The 16,309-nt window shown below is 58.5% G+C and overlaps 1 protein-coding gene across 1 annotated transcript; it reads right to left on the reverse strand.

Annotated features, from left to right (window-relative positions):
- Positions 1-204: 204 nt before the first annotated feature.
- Positions 205-16,121, reverse strand: DENND4B (DENN domain containing 4B). Its single transcript, XM_079929288.1, has 29 exons — positions 15,457-16,121; positions 14,314-14,462; positions 13,225-13,564; positions 12,367-12,619; positions 12,043-12,112; positions 11,674-11,843; positions 11,357-11,601; positions 10,855-10,921; positions 10,700-10,758; positions 10,388-10,532; positions 9,938-10,113; positions 9,682-9,782; positions 8,648-8,863; positions 7,961-8,106; positions 7,521-7,660; positions 7,302-7,428; positions 6,706-6,912; positions 6,244-6,372; positions 5,005-5,194; positions 4,601-4,768; positions 3,952-4,340; positions 3,666-3,788; positions 3,295-3,464; positions 3,072-3,213; positions 2,603-2,839; positions 1,952-2,069; positions 1,695-1,860; positions 1,542-1,606; positions 205-1,448 (listed from the first exon to the last, which is right to left on the reverse strand). Exons 2-29 carry the CDS (start codon positions 14,321-14,323, stop codon positions 1,303-1,305), a joined length of 4,515 nt encoding a protein of 1,504 aa, XP_079785414.1. The 5' UTR covers positions 14,324-14,462; positions 15,457-16,121; the 3' UTR covers positions 205-1,302.
- Between the last annotated feature and the right edge of the window lie 188 nt (positions 16,122-16,309).

A 16,309-nucleotide genomic window follows, 5' to 3' on the forward strand; every position in this document is an offset into this window, starting at 1 on the left:
GCCCCCTTAATCCTTGCCCCTGTCTTCCTGGTGCTGTCCCCAGGTTGAGTCCCTGGTTGGAAGAGTACTGCCTTCAACTAGAGCAACTAAGGAGGCCTAGAATGAGATCCAGGGCTCCCAGGATGCGTGAGAGCTGCCCTGTGGAGGTACTGGAGAAGTTGGGAGGGGGAAGCTGTGGGGAGAGGAAAGAAGGCAGAGATGAGCTCAGGGCCCCCAGAGAATGGAGTCTTTGTGTGGGGTACAGATGAGGGACAAGGGGGTGATTGTGTGGGAGGGCCGGAAGTACCACACAGACTGGCACCACCATAGCCAGCACCGGATTCACCCCTCTCCTGCTCCAAGAACTCCCTGTGCCCCAAGGGACCAGAACCAGACCTGGTCAGGGAAAGCAGTGCGTGCCTGAAGGCAGCAAGGGATGCAAAGGTGGAAAGGAGGATGTGCAGCCAGGAGAAAAAGTGGGGTATCCCCCACCATTATCCCAGACTCAGAGAACAGGAGGCAGAAGGAAAAAGACAGAAGCAGCTTTTACTATATTACATCCAACAAAACTTCGCAAGGAACAATCCTTATTGCACAGTCAGGGCCCTGGGTGGGTGAAGCATTCCCCAAGGTGGAGTGGACAGAAAGGATCAGGACCAGAGGGGCACCAGTTTTTCCTAAGGGGAGGCTGGGACTCCTCTAGCTCCCACCTCCTAACTTTCAAGGAGCTACAAACCACTGGACCACGTGGGCCCATTTCCCTTCTCTTTCTCACTGTCCATAAGAACCTCATAAGCAAGGGGGCTGTGGCTCCAGAATAAATAACTTAAAATAAAATACAAACACTAAGGTAGAAAAGCATGGAGAGCCTTGGGCTCCTTCGGCAACTCTAGGGAAGCGGGACCATCATTGGTGGGGAATGACATCCCTCCCTCCCATTCAGGGCAAAGGCTCAGTAGCTGTGTATCTTTCTAGTTGTTTTTTAAAACAAAAACTTATAAAATGACCAGGGCAGTGCAGATCTGTGGGTACCCTGGAGAGGAGTTCCTGGTATAGGATGAGGCGGAACAGAGATGTGCCAGCTCCCCCCAGGCCTCCTCCAACATCAACATGAGCACAGAGGGCAGGTTGGAGATAGGGGAATTGTGACTTTTGGTAACAGTGGGTCCCTCTTCCTGCTGCCCCCATTCAGAGCCTATGGCTCGGCATGCTTCCCAGCCTATTCCCAACTCCTCTGTGAAAGCAACAGGGAAGCAGGTTATCTCTAGAATCCATTCTCCCTCACCTCCTCAGCCCAGGCTGGAGAAGGAAGCTTAAGGGTCCCTAGCATTCCAGAGGTGCTCCAAAATATTTTCGGCAGTCAATGGCCTTTGGGGTGGGCATCTGTGCCCGCCGCTGCCTCAGTTCCTCCTTGCCCGTGCTGCTGGCCAGCTTGTTAAAGGCAGACTTGTACTTCTTGTCGAAGGCCACTAGGAAAGAAGGTGGAGGTAGGTCAGTATATTAGGATTCCAAGCTTCCACACCTGGTCCCTAAACTCCTCAGCCCCCTGCCTGCTCCCTCACCTATGTCCACGTGGTCCTTGCCCAGAGCAGCCAATGTCAGGAATAAGATCTCACGGTAGATGCCCCTGGAGTGGAGGCAAAAGGGTATAAGTGAGATAAAGGGGGTATGGAGCCCAGGACAGACCAGGGACCTCTCAGATAGGAACACGATACCTCTGCAGGTGCAGGCCAGTGGGAGGGGGCCCTAGAGTTTCCAGCAGGAGCCCTATAGCCTTGTGCACCTCATTGAGACCGACATGGCGCAGCACGGACTCCAGCAATGCTAGACTAAGGGATGCAGGTACTGGGCCAGGCCATACCACCCGCTGGGGGATCTGGCCTGGGTGAAAAAAAAGAAGGTAGCCAGGATTATTGAGCCCTCTAAGTCTGGGACCTTCCCCTTCCCATCCTAGGCCAAATACCAGACTTACTGTGGACCCTCCAGAGCACATAGAGAGGTGGGCAGCTGTTGGGGTCAGGGGTCAGGACATCCCACAGCAGCCGCACCTGCACAGATGCTGGATCAGGCATTATCCAAGGAGATGGGGCCTGCGGGGAGCCAAGATAAAGGAGAGAGGCTCATGGGGTGGGAGGCAGGGGACAGGAAATGGACAGGCGTTATTCCAAGAGACAGGAACATTACAGGACATAGCCAAAGAGAAGAGAGAAAGGAACTCTTGTTCCCCGTGGGAATGCAAGCTCTATTGAGAGCAAGGACTCTGTTTTGTAATCTGCTACATCCCTAGTGCCTAAAACTCTGCCTGGAACCTAAAAGGTGCTCAATAAATATTGGTGCAGTGAATAGAGCAATAAATAGATGAACATTAACAAATTATTGTCTGGGTACCAGGCACTACACTAGGTGCCTTAACAACAGCCCTGTCTGTGGGGGTGGGGGGGCGGCACTTATGCCATTTTACAGATGAGAAATTGTAGCTCAGAGTAGTGAAGTGAAAGGGCCGGGAGTCAAACCAGGTACAACCAACTCCAAAGCCTGTGCTCTTTCTACAGCACTGAAGACACAGAGGACTGAGAAACAGAGCTGGGAGATGAGGAAGCAGGGACCATATCAGGGAACTGACCTGGGGAGGTGGGGGGCCATCACAGGAGGCCAGCACCAGGCATGGCAGAATACTGGGCAGGCGTAGCCGCTGGAAATACCACAGAAGGTTCCAGAAGATGATGGGGTGAGCAGCAGGCAGCTCAGGCAACGCCAGTACCTCACTGCCCTCATTCTCTACCAGCGACTCCAGTTCCTTACGCAGCACCAGGGGGCTCAGATACGCCCATGCCCCACTCTCGACACGCCGGGAGGTACCCTGTCAGGCACAAAGTGGGAGGGCAATGGAGGGCATGTACCATGGCCCCATCCTCAGAGCCACAATTCCCACTGGGCCACCATGTCCAACAGCTTCTGGGACATCCCTTGCCCTCAATGCCTACCTCTCCCCAGCACCACTGGGGCCACCCACAGGGCAACACACACACACACACACACACACACACACACACACACACACACTGCTTGTGCCCCTTTGGCCCAGCCCTTACCCCCACGTGTCCGTTGCAGAGCTGGGGCTCATCCAGGGCAAGGCAGAGCCTGCGGTCACTGAGCACAGGGCCTGGGCCCCCAGGGACAGGAGCATCTTTGCTGCCACTGGCACCAGCAGAGGCAGGCTTGGGGCTGGGGGCACTGCAGCGAGATAGCAGGAGGGTCAGCCCTCGGACCTCCACCTCCCTGCCCCACCCACAGCACTCGCCCTGCTTTGGGCACCTTGGTCGGGAATCAAAGGTCTGGACACTGAGTAGGGGCACAAAGGGGCAGGTGCAGAAGGGACAGGTTGTGTTGAGGTTGGAGTCATCAGGTGCCCAGCCAGCCATGATCTCCTCATCATACACCAGGGAATCACAGGCGCGGCACAAGGAGCAGCTAGACAGCAGGATCTGCAGGCAAGGAGACCCCAGGAAGCAGGCCCCTTTTGGCCTCTAGGCTCTGGAGCCCGTGCTCCTTCCCCAGCCCCTCTCATCTTCACATCCCAGCCCAGGCTCCTCCCACCTCCTCCCCAACCCCTGCCTTTGACAGAGTGCATGGGTGTGGTGTATGTGTGTGTTCAAGCACATCTGCGTGGGAGGGATTATCCTCACTTCCAGGGAAGGTGGCTGCAAGGATCCAGGGGTGTCACTGAGGCGCTCTGAGGAATGGCGAAGGCTCACGCTGCTGAGAGAAGATTCTGAGAGGTCCCACTCACTGCCCAGAGAGGCTGAGCTCTGCCATTACATGAGAAAGCATAGTTAGCCACACCCATGCTCCTCTTCACCCAGGATGCTGGCTTCAGCCACCCCTCAAGGCCCTCTCTGCGCACTCCTGGTTAGCAGCTCCTCCCCAGGCCTCCCGGTGCTAAAGTGTCTGGACCCTCCCCTCACTGGCTACCTCGGATGCAGTGGATCCAGGGCGCTCCCGTGGGCGCAGAAGGCTGTCCATGGGGCTGCGGCGGGCTGGGGGAGGCAGGTCAGGGGGCAGCTCAGGCGGAGGAACACGAGAGGCAGGGGAGCGGCGGGAAGGAGTTAGCAGCTGTTGGAGGCGGGCACCCAGCCCTCTTCGGGGGGTGCTGGCCTCATCCTGATGCCAGCCAGCCTTGGGCACCCACCCACTTGGCCCTTGCAGGGTTTCAGTGGACTGGGTACTCAGGGCTGAGCCTGCGTCCCCTGGGCTGCCTCCAGGTGCCGGCTCCTCCCCGGTCAGGCTCAGGTCTGAGAGGCTTCCATCGTGCCAGGGCACAGGTGATCCCCGGGGTTCCAGCACCCCCAAGGCCTCTATCACTACAGGGCAGAAAAGAATCAGGGAAGATGGAGGCCAGTCCCTCCTCCAGGAACTGAGTAAACACAATTCCTGGCTGTACAGACTCTGGCACCACAGCCCCCACCATGGTGACAGTCCAGGCAAGATTCCCTCAGCGCCTACAGTGCCCACCACAAAGCACCACCCGTCCCTCCTGGCTCTGGCCTTCCCCGCTTTCACTGGCAAGTGGTCAGGGAAGCTGACGGGGCTGAGGGTTGGGGTGTGGGACGAGGGCACTCACTGTGGGCCACGGCAGCCTCCACGGTGGGCTGTGCCCCTCGGGCACTCCCCAGGCTGCCACTCTTCACCAGGCGCCCCGCAGGCGAGGCAGGGTCCCTCAGGCTTCGCCCAGCCCAGGTAGTCTGGCGCTGAAGGGGGCGGGTAGGGGAGGGGCGCTCCAGATAGGGCTCTGTAAAAGATAGAGAGGGGATTGAAAGGCAGCCAGCTAGAAACCCAGCCCCCAGTTCCGAAACAGAGCTCCTTAAGTGGACCTGGATTTATGGGGCTCCTCCCAGGCAGAACTTCATCTCTTTTGTTACCAGCCAAGTATAGTTTATCCACTCTGAGAACGCCCAGTTCCAGCCACTAGGCCAGCCCTAGCTCTCCACGCCTATCCCCCTGCCCGTGTCACCAGCCCCTACCCACCTGTCTGGGAGCCGCCTGCCTCTTGTGCTGCCGTCTCTGCCTCCTCCTCCTGCTTCTGACGCTGCCACCGCTGCCGCCGTTCTCTCAAGGGCTGGCGGAACTGAGCAGCCCCCAGGACCACGTTCCGGAGCTTGGCCCAGCGCAGGCGCCCACCCGGTGTACCAGACGGCCACTTGCCTTCCAGCACGGCCTGCCAAGCACAGTGCCCGTGAAGATGGCCTACTTCCATACCCTGGCCTCAGCCTGACGCCAACTGCCTGACCTGGAGCCCCAGGGACCACCTTCTCCTCCAGACATCCTGCCTAGGACTGTCCTGCCAATGGCTCAGCCGGGAGCAAGAGCCCAGAAGAGACAGTTGGCAGCTGCCACCCTGAGGGGTTCTAGAGGAAGCCAGAAGCAGTGGAGACAACCTGGATCCAGACTCTGCTGTTTATAAACTATGGGCTTTGAAGAAATCGGTTCATTTTTTGGGTCATTAGTTTCCTCATCTAAAAAACAGGAAATAGAGGTTAGTATCATGGTTAAGGGCCTGAATTCAGGAAACATCGGCGTGCCTGTGTGCATCTCCTAACTCCCTAACTTACTCACTGTGGTACCTCGGACAAGTTACTAAGCCCCTGCAACCTCATGGCCTCATCTGTAAGATGGGGACAATAATCATTCCACTTCATGGGGCTGTGGTAAAGATAAAATGATTTGATGTGGGCTTCCCTGGTGGCGCAGTGGTTGAGAGTCCGCCTGCCGATGCAGGGGACACAGGTTCGTGCCCCGGTCTGGGAAGATCCCACATGCTGTGGAGCGGCTGGGCCCCTGAGCCATGGCCACTGAGCCTGCGTGTCTGGAGCTGTGCTCCGCAACAAGAGAGGCCGTGACAGTGAGAGGCCCGCATACCACAAAAAGAAAAAAAAAAAAATGATTTGATGTGGAAAATGTATTTGGAACAGGGCCTGGCATATTGGCTCCCACTATTAGCTATCATCGGGAGGTAGCAGTACTCGCCCAACCTCCTTGTCAGGGGTATTGTGGGTGAAGATCAAAGCGGCCAAGTATGAGAAAACCGTGTGTAGGTGCTAAGGCACTAGAGGAGCACAATGGGTGACAATGGTGACAGGACCTTGTTGGATTGTATGGACCCAACCTCCAAGGAGAGGGGAGAGCGGCAGGTGTCAGGGAGCAGCATCCTTCCCACACACCTACCCGGCACAGGCTGCCATCCCCCCCTCACCCCAAATTAGGTACCTTGTTATAGTAGCCGTAGGTGATGGTGTTGGGCACGATGCCTGCCCGCCGCATGTCCAGCATGACCCGCACGGACAACACGGGCTGCCCATAGTGTGAGCAGAGCTGCATCAACACCCGGTAACACACCTGGGCCAGGAGACATGCAGGATGAGAGCAGACTCACTCCCAACCCAAATCCTCAAGTCTCAGCAAGCACCCTTCTCCAGCCTCCCCAATTCTCACAGACTTCACTGGCCCCTGGCAGCTCCTGGGCTTGCCTCAGAGCCACCTACCCTTCCTGCTGACCCTGCCACCCTGCAGTCTCTACTGCTACACCCTGAACATGTTCATTAATTCAGTGAATGTGATGGAGCTCTCAACTTGTGCCCGTGCTCCCCATCTGCTTTCCACGGTCACCAAGTTTCCCTCTCACAGCTCCCATGCCTGCACAAGCCCCTGGGACTGGGCGCAGGTGCCCACCTCGTCGGGCAGCACCACCTTGCGGCTCTCCATCTGGCGCAGCACCTGGTAAGCCGTTTGCAGTGCCCGCACCCTGGAGGGCGCCGACCGCACGTAGGCAGGCAGACACAGGAACCACAGCCCATAGCAGTGGCCCAGCAGGCACCGGGCCCAGAGCTCAGGCACAGCTGCTGACTTCTGTGCCATCCGCTGTGCGATCTTCATCTCCTAGGTAGGGCAGGGGACACACCTGGGTGAGTACAATGCCAGGGCAGGGCAGGTCTTAAAATAGTGTGGGAGAAACAGCACCCTCCCTGAGGAAGGGTCTGTGTGCTGACAAGGCGGGAGAGATGCTGCACACACAGCCCAGGATCCCCAAGCAGAGATGCCTAGCTTGAGCTCGGGCAGGTGCCCTGGTTTCCCAGAGTGCTCAGAAAATGAAGATGAGGATGATGACAGTGGTAACAATAGCTAATATTTCATGTGCCAGACATAACTGAAACCTTCCAACAACCTTATGGGGTAAATACTATTATACCCATTTTACAGATGAAGAAACTGAAGCAGCAGCCCTTGGCCTGAGCCAGATGCCTCTGGGGGGCCCACCTGCGGGTTACCTGTTTGGTACGGCGAGGGGCAGGACTGCTGGGGGCACTACGGGATGGACCTGGCACAGGCAGAGCCCCGGGTTGCTCTTGAGGAGACTCAAACAGCTCAGCCCGTAGTTCGGGGAACCCATCGTAGCTGGAGGGGCAGAGAGAGGCAACATCAGGAGCAGTCGGCACTAAGTCAGCCCATGGGGCCTCACAACAAGTGAGGGGACAAGAGGCTCTCACCAGTACTGGGGGGTAGATTCACTGCCCTCTGGCGCCGGCGGCTCCTCGGGAGGTGTGATAAAGACAGTGAGCTCACTTCCTGACAGCTCCTCCAGCTCCACCAAGGGTGTTGGCTCCGGCTTCTCCTGCTCTGGGTGGACCTGGAGCAGGATGGTAAGAGAATGAGCATCTCGCAGGAAAGCATAGCCACAGGGAAGGAGGTAGTGGGTCCAGATTCCACCAAGGCCCTGGAGACAGAGCTGGGGGATGGAGTGAGGAATGGGAAGACAGTACGTCTATGAGGCCGGTCACATATGCTGCATAGGCTGTGCCCTGTATAACTCCAGGGGCACCATCCCTGCCACAGATGAGATGTAGAGTGTTGATACCTGGGATAACAGAGACTGCCAAGAGGAGAGCAGAGGGCAAAGGGCATGAAGAGAAGGGATAATGCCCAATACCTTGTCAACACAAGAGTCAAAGAATTCCAGGGCAGCATGCCGAGCAGAGCCAAAAGAACATTCCTCAATGAACTGCGAGAACATCTGTGTGTGCAGCAGCTGGGAGTACAGCTTGTGGCTGGAGCGTTCTCGGGATTTGAGGAAGCCTGACAGATGAGAATGGGGCAGAGAGGAAGGTTACCAGGGGTCCCTACCACAGGCACCCCCTTCCGAACCCTTTTCTCGGCTCCCTGCCAACTTGGCGTCCAAGGCCATCAAAGTCATCCCCTCTTTGGCCCCTCTGGCACCACTACACCACACGCCAAGCCGAGCAGCTCAGCTACCCCAGCACCACAGTCCCACGGAATCCCTCCCTTTTATCTGTTGGCACCTAGGACCTCAGACTGGGGAGTCTCCAAGGGAAGAGAGTTTCGCCCATGGGGGCGGCTCACCACAGGCGTCACTGTGTCCCCACCAAGCCCAAGGCTTCCCAGAGGGCAGGGCCACAGCTGGTTCATCTTTGTACCCTTATCCCCTCTCCAAGCCCAGAAGAGCATACAGCTCAAAGCTGGTGCCCACAAAAACGTGTGCTGAGTGAAGGAACAAGAAACTGTGTGATTCCTCGTCCCCCCGGGCTTCCCCATGGAGCCCAGCCCCTGGCCACCCCTCCCGTGACCCCCGCCCCAAGCAGAGACAGGGCCCCTTTACCCTGCAGGAAGAAGAGGTTGTCGACATCACGAGACCCCTCAGAGGGGGCCTGGGTGAGCGGGCGTAGGAAGTCCCGGTAGCCCTTGAGCAGGCAGGCCATGAAGCGGAGGAAGGCTCCCTGGACCTCGCGCTCCAGCTGGGCCCGGCGGCCGCACACTGCCTCATAGTCTGTCAGCAGGAATTCCAGGGAGGCCTCCTCCTCGGGTCCAGTATATGCTGGGGACCAGGGCAGCCTGAGAATCAGGGCCAGCACCCGTAGGGCTTGCCTCAACCCTGCCCTTCACACAGAAGTCACTGTTGCTACCCCACCACCGGCAGGTCCTAACAGACCTGGTACCAATAGTAACTAAAAAGTTACCTTCAGGGACTTCCCTGGGGGTGCAGTGGTTAAGAATCCACCTGCCAATGCAGGGGACACGGGTTCGAGCCCTAGTCCGGGAAGATCCCACATGCCACGGAGCAACTAAGCCTGTGCGCCACAACTACTGAGCCTGCGCTCTTGAGCCCGTGAGCCACAACTACTGAAGCCCACATGCCTAGAGCCCGTGCTCCACAACAAGAGAAGCCACCGCAATGAGAAGCCCATGCACCGCAACAAAGAGTAGCCCCCGCTCGCCACAACTAGAAAAAAGCCCGCACGCAGCAATGAAGACCCGATGCAGCCAAAAATAAATAAGTTAATTCATTAAAAAATTAATGTTAATTAATTAAAAAATTCATTAATTCATTAAAAAATAAATAAGTTAATTCATTAAAAAAAAAAAGAATTTACAAAAAAAAAAAGTTACTTTCAGGTAACAGTTTCAAGCCTCCCCAATGACAAGCTCAACCTCCCTGACATATTCAGGAACATTAACGTGACATTCGCTTCCGTCTTGCTTAAACTGGAATTTGAATTCCTCTCACTTCCACCAAATGAAAGCCTAACTCCTCTAACCTCCTCAGGTAAGGTCAGCTCCCCACAGGCCTCCCCAAACTGGAGGTTCAAGGTCAATGACAGTTTCCAGCCTCCCACCGCCACCCACGCTCCTCACTCTGATCCAGCTGCTGGTATAGGTTTGTCAGTGTAGTCAGCAGAACCTTGTAGGGTCTGCGGGGCAGGATCCGAGGGGAGAGGGGCTTCTTTTCCTCAGTGCTGTGAGATAAACAGAAGGAAGGAAGGGTGATGGGGCTCCTCGCCAGCCTCCTCCACGTTTTGCCTGAGGCTCCTTTTGAGCAGGTACACTGCATACACCAGCCCTCTCCTGCCCCCCACCTCGAAACCCCCTGGACAAGACCCAGCCCTCTTACTGGAAGAGTGTGTTGGTATCAAGATCAACACAGATGACATCCACAGGCGGGTCATGCAGATCGAAGTAACTGGAGTGGATACCCACGATGAAGGGCACGGGGGCGCTCAGCACGTCTGCCAGCACTAGCGGGCACAGCGGAATGTAGGGGCACTGCCAGTGCAGCGGGAAGATCATCTAAAGCATCAGGGAGTGAGCACCAGTGAGCAGGGCGTAGGGGCAGCAGGAGAGGGGGCCTTGGCCCTGGGGGTGGTGCCTATTGAGAGAAGCTGTGGGAGTTGGGCTCCAAAGAAGAGCTCCTGACGGAAGCTGTATGTCCTGTAGGTCGTGCCCAAGGGTAAAAGGCTGAGGAACCCTCCCCAAGAAAAGAAAAGTAAGGAGAATCTAGGTAGGGACCGGGGCACCAGAAGGAACACTCTAGGCAAGGCAGTCTGGGCAGGGTAGCACTCACAGAGACGAGGGCTTCGCAGACGCTGGTGAGCAGGTCCGGCCGCAGTGAGTGGACTAGCAGTTTGTGCTCCGTGAGCACAGCCAGCAGCAGTGTGATAGCCAGCTCTGGGCCCAGGCTCTGCAGCAGCTGCAGGAAGCTGGCACCACTGCGGGCAATGCCAAGGTGGGGGAAGAGTCAGCAGGAGGCCTTTCCCTAGTCACTGGGCACAGACGCCACCTGGGCCCAGCCTGCATAGACCTCAACACCTGTGCCCATCTGCCTGGCACCTACCATGTCCTTGGTCATCAAAGCCCCCCCAACCTGGGCACATACCTGAGGGGCAGGGGTGAGGATACAGGCTGGCAGAGGAGCAGGTTGTCATAGGGAGACATCTGGGAGACAGAAGAGCCACAAGTCAGGATGGTGAAGACTAGCCCCTGGCAGTTCTCCTCCTCCCATCCAGCCCCAGCCTCAGCCTCAGCTCTCACCTGCACCAGGATGCGGGGTCTCTGTGGGGAAGGGAAGGGGACATTGTGAATGAAGTGGGAGATGTGCCTGGGGGAGAGAGGGGTCCAGTCAGAGGCAGACTCCCAGTCTACTTCATTCAGCCACATTTGCTCTTCTCCTTCACCTGTCCACAAGAACCTTACTCCTCCCTGAGATCCACCTCGAGAATGGTGTCAGCCATCAGAGCCTCCATTATGTACAGCATTTATGCAAATCAGAAAAGAGATTCCCTCTGGGCCTGCACAGCCCCTGGCCAGGACTTAGCTAGCAAGTGTAGCCTGGATTTCAGGCCCCACTCAGCCCCTCAGCCAGGGGCACTTTTGCAGTGGACCAACTCTCCAGCCACACACTACAGCCCCATCCCCACTCCTCTGCCCACCCAGGTCCCCCCACCCCCAGCTCCAGCCTAATCTCATCCATCTCTCCTGGCCTCCCGAGATCCCCTCATAACCCTTCCCAGTGCCGGGGAAGTCTCGTGCTCACGCTTCCAGGGGCAGGCTGTGGGGGCCTGAGACGGAGTAGCGGTAGAGGAAGGTGAGGAAGGCGCGGAAGGCAGGGAAGGCAGGCCAGCGGGACAGCACAGCGATGGCACGGCGGCTGCGCACAGCTCGGCCCCCTAGTGCCCGGCCCCGCTCCACGGCGCTCAGCAGGCCCAGGGCCCGCGCTTGCCGCTCCGAGAGCCTGGTCCTCGGGAATGCCTCGTAGAACTGCAAGGCAGCACCGTACACCTGGCAGGGGCAGAGGGGCAGTCAGGCGGGCCCTGTGGAGCCCGGACCCCTGACCACACTCTGCACACCCACCTTATCACCAGCTGCACCCGTGAGCACAAAGGTGGAGAAGACGGGCACGGGGTACTTGGTCTGGGCAGGCCAGCACTCGATAGTGGCCCCCATGGGCAGGCAGAAGACGGGCACTGACTCGGGCAGCGGGAACGCCTCATTGTCCTCCTCTGGGTAGCGGCCCAGCAGCTCTGCACCCCCGGCAGAGTGGGGGTACCCAAAAGGAGTAGGGTCAATCAGACTCCAGGGGAAGGAAGCAGGGGATCCCAGAGACGGGCCAAGCGGCAAAGGGGAAGTGAGTTCTGTGGACACTGAAGGTACCAGCCAAGAGGCACCAGGGCAGAGGGACACAGAGGGTCAAGGGGTTGGAGAGACAGAGGGGCTACTCACCTGCCTCATACACCAGCGTGTTGGCCTTGGCCAGGCCCACCTTGTAGCACAGGTACACTGCTGGGCCCCACTGCCCCAGAAATGGCAAGAGACAAGCAGACACACAGCTAACAAAGGTTTCTGGGGTTCATTTTCTCCACCACCCCCACGTGGTCTTTGTCTTTATAACTCCCACTAATCCCAGTCCCCCAAAACGAGAGTCACGCCTCTGGGCCCCGCCCCGCCATTAGACGCCTTGGTCCTAGGATACCCTTTGTGCCCAGGGTCCACACCGTCACACAGAGATGGGGCAGGTCTCAGCTTCTGGCTCGGGGCCCCACTCACCATGCCAGGGTTGAGGTTGCGGGGCAATCGGCAGTAAGTATGAGGCGTGCCCTCGCCCTTGCTGGGCAGCACCAGGCAGAGGTCAGTGATGCCCAGGGCATGCAACCCTGCCCCCTCTGCTGCCCGCCGGTAAGTGAGGTAGGTGCGGGGGTGCCCAGGGCCTGGAGGGGCCAGGTTGGCTGAGTGGCTGTAGGGTGTCGTAGCTAGCACTTGGAAGCCAGGCTTGGGACGTTCCTTCCCCTCATACAACACCCTTGGCACAGAGAACAGAAAGAGATGTCAAAAGTCCAATACAGAGGAGCAAGACCCCAGTCCTGCTAGATCTGCCTACCTAGTCCTACCTACTCAGCCTAGTCAAACCCCAACACCAGGGCCCACTTCTTGCTGAACTCTGCCCTCCAAAATCCTGTGCCCCTCTTCTGCCCTTGGCTCTACTTCTTGATCAGTAACAACTCCTCAAACCTTCCATGGTTCTCAAGCTCATTAATAAATACTAAGAATAAAAGCTACCATTTATTGACTCTGTGCTAAGTCCCTTATATGGATTATCTCACTTAATCTTCTCAACCACGCTATGAGGAGGTATTATTTTCCCCAATTTACAGATGAGGGAAAAGGCTCAGAGGGGCTCAATAACCTGCCTAAGGTCACATAGCTAGCAAGTAGCAGCACTAGTATATGCACCCAAATCTGTGTGAGAACTAAGTACGCACAACTTCAGGCCCTTCTCCCTGGCCTGTAGCCCACTCCCTTCCCATTCCCATTGCACATCCCTCATCCCATACCCCTACCTCTCCCTGCCTCACCCCAGTTCTCCTCCCAGCCACCCTTGGTGCCAGCATGGGTAGGTGCACACACCCCAGCTCAACGAGGGGGGGCCTGTCACGCCCCCTCCGGTAGCAGATGACTGGTTGAGTTCCACCCAGGAGCCCAGCACTGAGTTCCAAGGGGTGGCCCCCGGCAGAAGCCTGGATGCACGTGTAGCCCTGGGGCACCTCCTCGCCCAGGGCCCTAGCGATGACTGCCACATCTGTGATGGGCTCAGCTGGCCGGGGAGGGCGAAGGGGCCCACTGGGTTCAGGAACCCACGTTTCCTCAGGGATGGGCGCTCCGTTCCCTGCAAGCCCAGCTATCACGAAGTAATCCACCAGCCGGGGGGGCCGCTCCTCCGCCATGGCCCCCCCCTCACTCACTGCATCTGGAATGGTCAAGTGGGGGAGAGATGAAGCAAGGAAGGCTGGTGTTGCCGTGGCAACCAGGGAGTCCCCCCTCTTGCTTCCCTCCTCTTCCTAGTCCTTTCAAGGAAAAGCAGGATCAGTGGTCAGCCAATCCTAAACTCTCCCGCCTGTGACATCACCAGGCCCTCACAGCCCACCACAGCTCCTTAAAGAGACCAGGACCCTCCCTCTTGGTGGTACCAGCCCTCTTCCCAAAGAACCCAAACTCCACTCCACCGCACACAGCTAACCTGGGCTCTGACATCATAGTTTCTGTGTCCTTTTTAAAGACTCCACCCCACTTCACTCCCTAACATAACAGAGATCACAGTCTTTTCTGTAATGGCCTGCAATGACATCATTCCTTCTGGCCATGACATCATGCCAACTACAGTCTTTTTATGGGTTTCTGGCCTTCCTACTCTAGTTGACAATCTAAGAACCTCATGAGCCAGCTAATGTTCTTAAAGAGCCCACTTCTAGGTTTTTGTGAGGACTCCACAAAACCCAAACTTTAAGCGTCTTTTTGCCAGACTCAAGTGTCCTTTTTTCCTAACTTAGCTCCACTATCTGACAAAAAAACCACTGCCCTCCAACCTCCAGGATCCTTAGGTATCCCCAGTTAAGTCCAAAGCAGAGTGGGAGACAGTCCCAGAAATCCCCAAGCCCTCCTCCATGGAGCCCAGAGACAGAAACAGGCCCACAACGGGTCTTCAGTAACTCTTCTCACCTGCCTTCATGGCCCAACCCCAGGGAGTAGGAGCCCCAAGGGTCCCGGGGTGCCCCAGGGTGCAGAAGCTGGGAAAGAGCTTGGTGGGTGGCTTGCAGCTGAGGACCGAAGGCGTGGGGGCCGCTTCAGAGGGGAAGGGAGGTGACTTCCTGAAACAGTGGAGGGGAAGCTGCAGCTCAGCGGAAGCCAGCCTATGGGTGTGTGAGTGTGTGTGTGCGCGCGTGTGCTGGAGGGGGGGGGGTACCGTTGAAGGTGCCAACACAGCATCATTCCAAGTTGGAACCTTAGACTAAAGGACCCGGAGCAAGGCAGAGGAGGCTCAGCCTGGATCCAGGATGTACAATCCTACCTAACCTCCCACCCTTGCCAAGAGAAGAGGGGGCAAAGGAAGCTCAGTAGCCAAGCTGGCTCTCCTTAACCTGGCCTCTGGCCTCACACACATACACACACCAACTCCAGCTTAATTTAGTCTCTACATCTGCGAGGTGAGGCCAGGAGTTAGCGTCAGCCTCCTGATTTAGCTCTGGGACACAGCCCCATGCCTCGTCCCGTGCTGGCGAATGGGAGGGAGCCCTATGCCCTATGCCCAAGGCAGCAGGCGGGAGCCATGAGGTTGAGACCAGCAGAAGAGCGAGTGGCCCCCATCGGCAGGACCTCCGCACCCGGGCCTCTCCTCACCGAGCCAGGGAAGAGTCCTGCAGAAGGCAGCCCTTTCTCCCTGGGGAACGCAAGGGGCAGGGGCGCCACTCCGGGTCGCAACGCCCACAAGCCGGGCGGCGGGAAGTTCGCGTTGGGGCAGAGGGCGCGCCGAGCGGGAGGAGGGCGAGGAAGGAGCAGGAGGGCAGAGAGGAGCGGGCGCGCAGGCGGCCGGAGACGTGACGGCAGCAGCGCCGGCCGCCGCGTGACCCGAGCGGAGGGAGGGGTGCTCGAGCTCTAGGACCCGCGGGCGCAGGAGGGGTGCAGGGCGCCAGGGCACTGCTAGCTAACTCCGGGCTGCGCCCTCCCCTCCACTTTCACTTCCCCAGGAGAGAGGAACCGGAACCAGATGTGCAGCGCCGGAGAACAGCTGGGGGAGAGCCCCCGCCCCGCCGGCGCTCCCTCCCTTCCTTCCCCGCCCGCCGCCCCGCCCGGTCCAGCCCCTACCTGACTGCCCCGCGACTCCCCCGCCGGCCGGCCCGCGGGCGGGTGGCTCGGAAGGCGGGTTGGCTGGCCGGCGGGCGGCGCGGCTACCCGGCCCCGGACATGTCGCACCCGACTCGGGCGCCGCTCCCGCCGGGGCGACGTGAAGGAAGAAGAAGCGGCCGAGGGCGCCGGGGCGCGGGGCGCCGTGAAGGGAGATCCGGGCGATCCCAGCGTCCCCGCTGCGCTGCGCCACGCGGGGACTGTGCTGCCGCGCCGCTCGCTCGCGCCGCACGGCCCTTCCGGCTCCTGCTGCGCTGGGGGCCGGGTGCTCCTCCGCGCGCCCCGCTTTCTCTGCTCCCCCCACCCCCCTCCCCCCTCCCGGACCGCGGGCGCCGCGGCTCCCCCCAACCCCCAACCTCCCGGGCCGGCGGCCGTGACCCTGGCAGCGCCTGCCCAGCGCCCGACCGCCTGCAGCGCGACTCCTGGCGGCTGGGAGGGCCCCTTGCACCCAGGCGGCTTCTCACCAACCAACAATTGCCGCAGGACACTGACCCCTGAAGTCTGGGGCGCGCTCCCGTCCCACCCTCGGTCCTACTCAGACGTGGCTTTCCTGCCTGGGTGAAGGCCCTGAAAGCCTAGTTTGCGGAGACCCAGGTGGCTGCCCCTACTTCCAGGTTTAGGGCACACCGCATTCCCTTCCAGCCTAAGCCAGAAGCTCCGAGTTCTCTTTTCTGAAAATGACAAGTTTTGGAAAGAGGAAGAAAGGCCAGCACTGTAGGGTGTGGGAGAGCAGAAGAGGTGGGGGTAATGGAGAAGGGGCACTACTCTTCTGTGCTGCATGGGGGAAGAGAATAGAGGGCAGAAGCTCAGATGG

The sequence above is a fragment of the Stenella coeruleoalba genome (genome assembly GCF_951394435.1).
Source record: "Stenella coeruleoalba genome assembly, chromosome: 1".
Classification (NCBI taxonomy): Eukaryota; Metazoa; Chordata; class Mammalia; order Artiodactyla; family Delphinidae; genus Stenella; species Stenella coeruleoalba.